Here is a 6,982-nt window from a genome sequence, read left to right as displayed (position 1 = left end):
CTTCAAACCTTGTCTCCTACAGCTGGCTACTAGATACTCAACGCCCTGTGATTCTGTTACAGTATGTTCTGCTGCTGCGCGCCAGCGTCCGGGTGAAAAATCAACACAAGGACGCGGAATGTTACGGCACACCAACCAACTAATCACCTTCAAAAACAGTAATGGTGCGTGTGCATCGGTGCGTGGGTCCGCCCGTGTGTGCGTGCGCGCGCGCGCGAGTGTGTGTTTAGTGGCGGGGTGGTGGAGTGTAGGGGGAGACCGAGAGAAAGAGAGAGGGGAGAGAGAGAAAAGGAGAGAGAGAGGGTTGTAGTTTTAAACGCAACGTGACAGCCGGTTGTAGTTTTAAACGCTGACGTGACAGCCGGGGAAAGGGTGGATGATGAAGCTCCTTGGTGCTCAGCAAGGATGTAATCGGAAAACATCACTTTCACTGGGTGAGACAGAGGGAAGGAGGGAGAGAGACAGGGGCAGGAGAGAGGGAAGGAGGGAGAGAAAATGTAATTGAGAGAGAGGCAGTGGAGAGACAGGGGGGGTAGGGGAGAGAGAGAGAGATAGACTAAACGCGTTTCCTTAAATTCGCTTTCACAGAATCACACCACCACCACGATGCTGGCGACCATTCCTGTTTTAGATGTGTTTGTTGAAGAACACATGAGAGATGTGTGGGAGGTAGAAAAAGAAAAACATAATTTTCCGTCTGTTTTATAATGGATAGCCTTTCAATCAGTTGGCTATACTCCCCCCCCCTCCCCCAGCCTCCCCATGTCCATGTTGTGACAGGGTTTATATTGTTTGTGGAGGCCCAAGTCAGGTGTAATTAGTAATCGATATGGAAAAACGTTTTTTTTTCTCCATCTCTCCCTCTCACACACGAGCCATAACCACGCCCGTGACGTTCCCGACCCATTAGCGTTTCTTATTGGTCCAAAACTCCCCGAGCCGCGGAAGGCCTAATTAGGGGGGCAGGAGAGGGAAGATGACAGGAAGGGGGGGGGGGGGGGGGATGTCTGGTAGTAAAGGAGTAAAAACTCACTGTCTATGTCTGTTCCTGTTTTATAGTACAGCTGCGTTCCGTCGGTGTCTGTCTGTCTCTCTCTGTCCTCCCTCCTCTCTCTCTCGCTTCATCCCCCTCTCCTTTCCCTCGCTCTGCATGTTCACCCACACTCCCTCGGTCAGACGCCTCACTTCGGCCCCTCCACCGTCCGGGCCAGTAGCATGGACAGCCGGATACTCGAGCACCCCCACGCCCAGTTCGGAGGCTCTCTGGGCGGAATGGTCGGTGTTGGCTTCCCCTACCACCTGGGACACCACCACGTCTACGAGCTCGCCGGTCACCAGCTACAGTCCGCGGCCGCCGTACCCTTCTCCATAGACGGATTACTGAACGGGTCGTGCTCGGCCTCGGTGGTACACGGCTCCGGTCCTCTACTCTCCTCTGGCTGCGGGATTAACGGGGATAATCAGTACAAACTCTCAGGTAGGTTGGAGGGATGGGCGGAGGAAGGGATGGAAAGAGAGAGAAAGGAGTGATACACGTCTGGAAATATTGGTTTGATATTATTGGCCGTAGAGTGATATTAGTTTCCATGGAAATATGGCATCTTGTTAATGGTGAAGCTTTGCGTAGGACCGTTCTTTAGTTGGGCTTTTAAAATAAACTCTTGTTTTATTTCGATTTTCAAAATAGCAGGGCTATTTTATAAACTCTGAAATGTAATGTTCAACTCAAATGTTATTATCGATTTTTGATTCATTATGTCATAATTACAACCAAGTATTGAATGAGAAGAAAAAAACAACGCGAAGCAAGTGCTAATTTCCTAACAAAACACAGTCCATTCTGCTGTTTAAATTGATGAATTATCATTTTTAAAATGGCTAGTGTTTTCCAGAAATAATGAAGTTATATTAAAAAAAATATGCATTTCTTATTTTCGGCACAGCCAAATAACTCACCACTCCAACTAGACTCCCTGAAATGGAAATGGAAGCGTCTATATCCCAACTCACTGTAGTGTCCTGTAGTATTTCAGCAACCCAAGCAGGAGAAAACAACAAACCACACGTTCAGCATTTCTCTGAACTCTCATCGATGCTTTGTGTAACAAGCAATTTACTGAACCGTTTAGTTCACGATGACCTGATGTAGCTGAGAGATGGTTGTTGTTGTTGTCGTTGACTTGTTTACCGAGCCCACATGTCGACAGTTGACACTACCACCTCTCTCTCTCTCTCTCTCTCTCTCTCTCTCTGACCGTTGCTGTGTAGATTCGGGGGACCCAGATAAGGATAGCCCCGGTTGCAAACGGAGACGCACGCGGACCAATTTCACCGGTTGGCAGTTGGAGGAGCTGGAGAAAGCTTTTAACGAGAGCCACTACCCGGATATCTTCATGCGGGAGGCGCTCGCGCTGCGGCTGGACCTAGTAGAGTCCCGGGTCCAGGTAAACAAACCCCCCCCCCCCCAAAAAAAATATAAACACATTTAATTAAAATACATTTCTAATTTCACTTTATTATCAGTGCCATGTTTTGTTGTTGAAATGTAATACTACGTTATTGAGGAATATTCTTCGAATGTGTATTTTATGCGCGAGAACAAAAATATTCATTGGCTAATTGGAGCATTATCTCAGTTTGGTTTAAAGTTTGTAATAACCAGGCCTCTATAGCTGTGTGTTCGGTTTAATCAATAATCCTCATAGTGAGGTATTAGTGAGGCAGCTATTTGTCAATTATAGGCCCATCAATAAAATACCTATTGAATTATGCATTAACATACAGTATTGATTTATGAGGTCATAAAAACACAGTTCTGTTTACTGAATGAACCAGAACACTATATATATATATATATATAATAATAATAATAATAACATCTCTTATATCACGGTTGTTTTTGCATTTTAAAATTATTAATTGTTAAGATAAATTGTGAATTGGTAAAAAAAAAATATTATTCCTTCGTTTATTTGAATTTGTAGAGGCTTAGTTTGTGGGCTATGAATTCATGTCCATTTCTATTTTGATATTGAAATCAAGACAATTTGTATTTTCTGTTATGCTGTTAAAGATAACTAGAAGATTAAATAGCCCTACATTATTATAAATATGAAAAGCATTATTATTAATATTAGTATAGTTTTGTCTTATTGTTATTAAACCTAATATAGTATTCCAATAATAAAATTTTTAAAACTAAATGTTCATGAATAAATCATCTATAAAACAGTCTGAACCAAGTACAAATATTCCCGACAACAAAATAGTAACCCGTAATTTGTCCAGCACGCTGTTTCATTACTGGATAACCAAGAGGACTCTGTTTACGGAAGTGCTGTAAAAACACCACTGTGTGGACTTTTAGTCCAATTTTTTGCTCGTCAGATATAAGGAGAAGCCGATCCCTTTAATACCATAATGAGCAGGCTTTATTGACATGGCTGTCCGGGACCGAATAAAGCTGTAGACCAGCGATAACATAGGCTACTACTTCATTCCTGTAGGATAAATCTATAGGCTGCACAAAACGCACTCTCTATTTAACAACACTTTTTAGGCCGATTTATAAACGACACGTCCTCCACAATATCAATGCAAAAGTAAAAAAGCCTATTTTCAACGACATCGTTTTCATTTCCCCACCAGGCTCAGATTTGTTTGTGTGTTTAATGGTGGTGTGGCTATTTGATGTGTTTACTAATTGAGGTATAACTTGGTGGAAATGTAGACAGGCAGGAATGCTGTTGGCTTGGTGTTTTTGGGGGGATTTGGTTTAGTTGTTGTATTTCCTTGTAAAACTAAACGAGCATGGCTCTCTGGTGTATGTGTGTGTGTGTGTGTGTGTGTGTGTGTGTATCTTGTTTGGGGATTTCGCCTCCTTTAAACCACAGATTATTATTCCTCCAAGCTGCTTACTGCTTCTTTATCGGCAGCAGGTTCTTGCACGCGGAGATATACCCCAACATTACAAATTCATAAGAAACACGGCTATTGTCATGTTGTTGCCGTCGACGCACCACATTATGTGACAAACACGCAGCCCACTTCTCAATCTCAACGCTAACTCCCTGCGTTATCAGCGCCGAACATGCGGGCTGTGTGTGCTGTGAGGCCGGACGGTGTGGGCTCACAGGCGGCGAGTCCCCCTGGCACACTGCGGTGGAAAGCTGGTCTCCGAGCGGTGGTAGAGGGAGGGGGAGAGGGAGACGGAGGCAGGATGAACTGAGAGGGATAGGCCGAATTATCTACGGTAGAATTAAACGTAATTGGGAGAATTAGCTATCACACTGACTCTCGGTTGACAATTAGAAAGGCGCATCTGTGGATCGGAGGAGAAGTTGTGATGTGTGTGTCGGTGTGTAATATAGACTAGGCCTATTTGCTGACTGGCGTCTGTTATTGGATATCTTGGCCGCATTGTATGTTTGTGTTACGGGCTTCAGCTGCGTTTTTAATCGTAATTAGGTGAGAGATGGTGGGAGAGAAGACGAGCGAGAGAGAAGGAGAGAGAGGGGGGGGGCCCTTAACTTATATTTGTTTTCTTTGGGGTCTCAGTGTTTCTCAACATGGACTCGTCTGTTAGTGAGTTCTGATCCGGTTGGATTTATAAATACTACAAACTGCACCTCTGGTCTGTCATTTAGCTAACAATAATAATAACAACAATAATAACAATAATAATAACAATAATAATAACAATCAATATTTCAGAATGATGTGGTTTTGGTATATTTTGATTTAAAGCTGTTATTTTTGCCACGGATATCTACATAATATTATTGGTTGATATACATTTTATATCAGTTTATTCATCATTTTATCAATACAATACAATTAATACATTTTATTACAACAAATATTTTATTCTAGCTAGTAGGTGGAACAAGTTGCGCCATAATTCATTTCACTACTCAATCTGTGGTCTTGTTTTACATGACTTTGGAGAGAAAAGGAGAGAGAGAGAGATTCACCCTAACAAGATGCATATAAAATTAACAAAACCAATTTCCCCATTCTTGGCTCCCTGTGTGTGTGTGTGTGTGTGTGTGTGTGTGTGTGTGTGTGTGTGTGTGTGTGTGTGTGTGTGTGTGTGTGTGTGTGTGTGTGTGTGTGTGTGTGTGTGTGTGTGTGTGTGTGTGTGTGTGTGTGTGTGTGTGTGTGTGTGTCTGTGTGTGTGTGTGTGTGCGTGTGTGTGTGTAGGTTTGGTTCCAAAACCGGCGCGCTAAATGGAGGAAGAAAGAGAACACTAAAAAAGGCCCGGGGCGGCCAGCCCACAACTCCCACCCGACCACGTGCAGCGGAGAACCCATGGACGCGGAGGAGATCGCACGTCGGGAGCTGGAGCGCGCAGAGAAAAAGAAACGGAAACAGGAGCGTAAACTGCTGAAGTCTCAAAACAAGTTACTCTCCGGTGACCTCTTCCACACACCCGGCGGGTCAGACAGCGACAGCGGTGTGTCACAGATCACCGACAATGAGCAGCAGCCTTCATCCAACTGTAACGGGAGCCTTCCTTCTGGACCGGGAGGACGACACCACCACCACCAAACGGAACTAGCCAGCTGTGAACAAACCCAAACACGCCCCCGATTTGGTCTCCTCCAGAACCAGCACCACGACCACCACCACAACAACCAAAGAACCGCAGGGGAGATAGGACCGGGACCTGGGGTCCAGGAGCAGGTGTCCCCAGGCAGTACGCATGGTCCTGGACTTGGCGGCTCCAGGTCCTCAGGCCTCCAGAAACTAAACCCGTTCAGCGTGGAGAGCCTTCTCTCTGACGCCACACCTCGCCGCAAACCACAGCTGGACTTCAGCTCGCTGTCCAATCAGAGGCCGCTGATAGGGAAGGGTCACTTCCTGTTGTACCCCATTACCCATCAGCCACTGGGCTTCATTGTCCCACAGACGGCCCTGAAAACCGGGCTGTGCCAGGACAACAACAACAACAGCAGTGGGCCTAACCCGGGACAGAGATGTGTGACTAGTGAGTCTACAGGTTATATCAACTGTCCTCATCTGGCTCATTTGGGCCTAAACAAACCCCTACACCACAATCATGTTAGTAACTGTGTGGACAGGAGCAGGAGTGAAGCACCGCAGGGAAGCTACAACAATAACGGTCCAGATTCCGTTTCCCCCCCACCCCAGAGCTCTGTTTCAGTTCAAACGACTTTAACGAGAACCAGTTCAACTCAGTCCAGCACGGGTAGTGACGCTAGCCGTGAGGGTGATGACCAACCCGGTTCGTCACGAGTTACGGACCTTCACGACAGCCAGAGGGAGCCCACTGGAGAGGAGCCCTTGCGGTGTTCTGGCGCCAAGCCAGAGAGTCAGGCGGAGCACGAGGAGCCCGGGACAGATGGAGAAGACGTGGATATGGACTAACGCTGGTGCTGAAGCATTATATAAACAGAGACAGACTAAAAATAGGCCAACCAACCCTGCTCGGCCACAGACTAGATCTAAACATTCCCAAAGCTACAAGACACCGTTTAAAACATATCAGACAGACCTACTCTATTGTTCTATTTTTTGGAACAGATTCTCTGATAGATTCAGACGGCGCTGTATTCCCTACTACTTTCCAAACTGAACTTACATGAATGTTTATTTCAAAAGGAGAAAAAGACAAAACATCTCAACACAGAAAAGCAACAAAAATCCTCAAACATTGTACATTTCTTTTGAGAAAGTATAACAAAAAAAATATTTATATATGTAAACATTTTGATAAATAAAGTTCTTGTTTAAATGAAATCCCTGTTATTTGGAGGACCATTGAACCAGGGACAGGAGAACGGTGTTTTAGCCTTTATTATTTTGGCGATATATCAGACTGGTGTTGGCCTGACCGTTGGTGGTAGGCTAGCGCTGGGTTATTGTTGTTGTGGGTTTTATAGCGGATACATCTCCCTTCTCTCTCTAGTAAAGTCCGACTGGCTGTTTGTGTTTATTGCTTTAACAAATTTATTCATTT

The 6,982-nt window shown here is 45.0% G+C and overlaps 1 protein-coding gene across 1 annotated transcript; it reads left to right on the top strand.

Moving 5' to 3' along the window:
- Window positions 1-1,027: 1,027 nt before the first annotated feature.
- On the top strand, window positions 1,028-6,762 carry LOC106593170 (homeobox protein unc-4 homolog). Its single transcript, XM_014184503.2, has 3 exons — window positions 1,028-1,477; window positions 2,269-2,444; window positions 5,203-6,762. Exons 1-3 carry the CDS (start codon window positions 1,216-1,218, stop codon window positions 6,388-6,390), a joined length of 1,626 nt encoding a protein of 541 aa, XP_014039978.1. The 5' UTR covers window positions 1,028-1,215; the 3' UTR covers window positions 6,391-6,762.
- Window positions 6,763-6,982: the final 220 nt, after the last annotated feature.

The sequence above is a fragment of the Salmo salar genome, chromosome ssa02 (assembly GCF_905237065.1).
Source record: "Salmo salar chromosome ssa02, Ssal_v3.1, whole genome shotgun sequence".
Lineage (NCBI taxonomy): Eukaryota > Metazoa > Chordata > Actinopteri > Salmoniformes > Salmonidae > Salmo > Salmo salar.
This window is presented reverse-complemented; position numbering and strand designations above follow the sequence as displayed.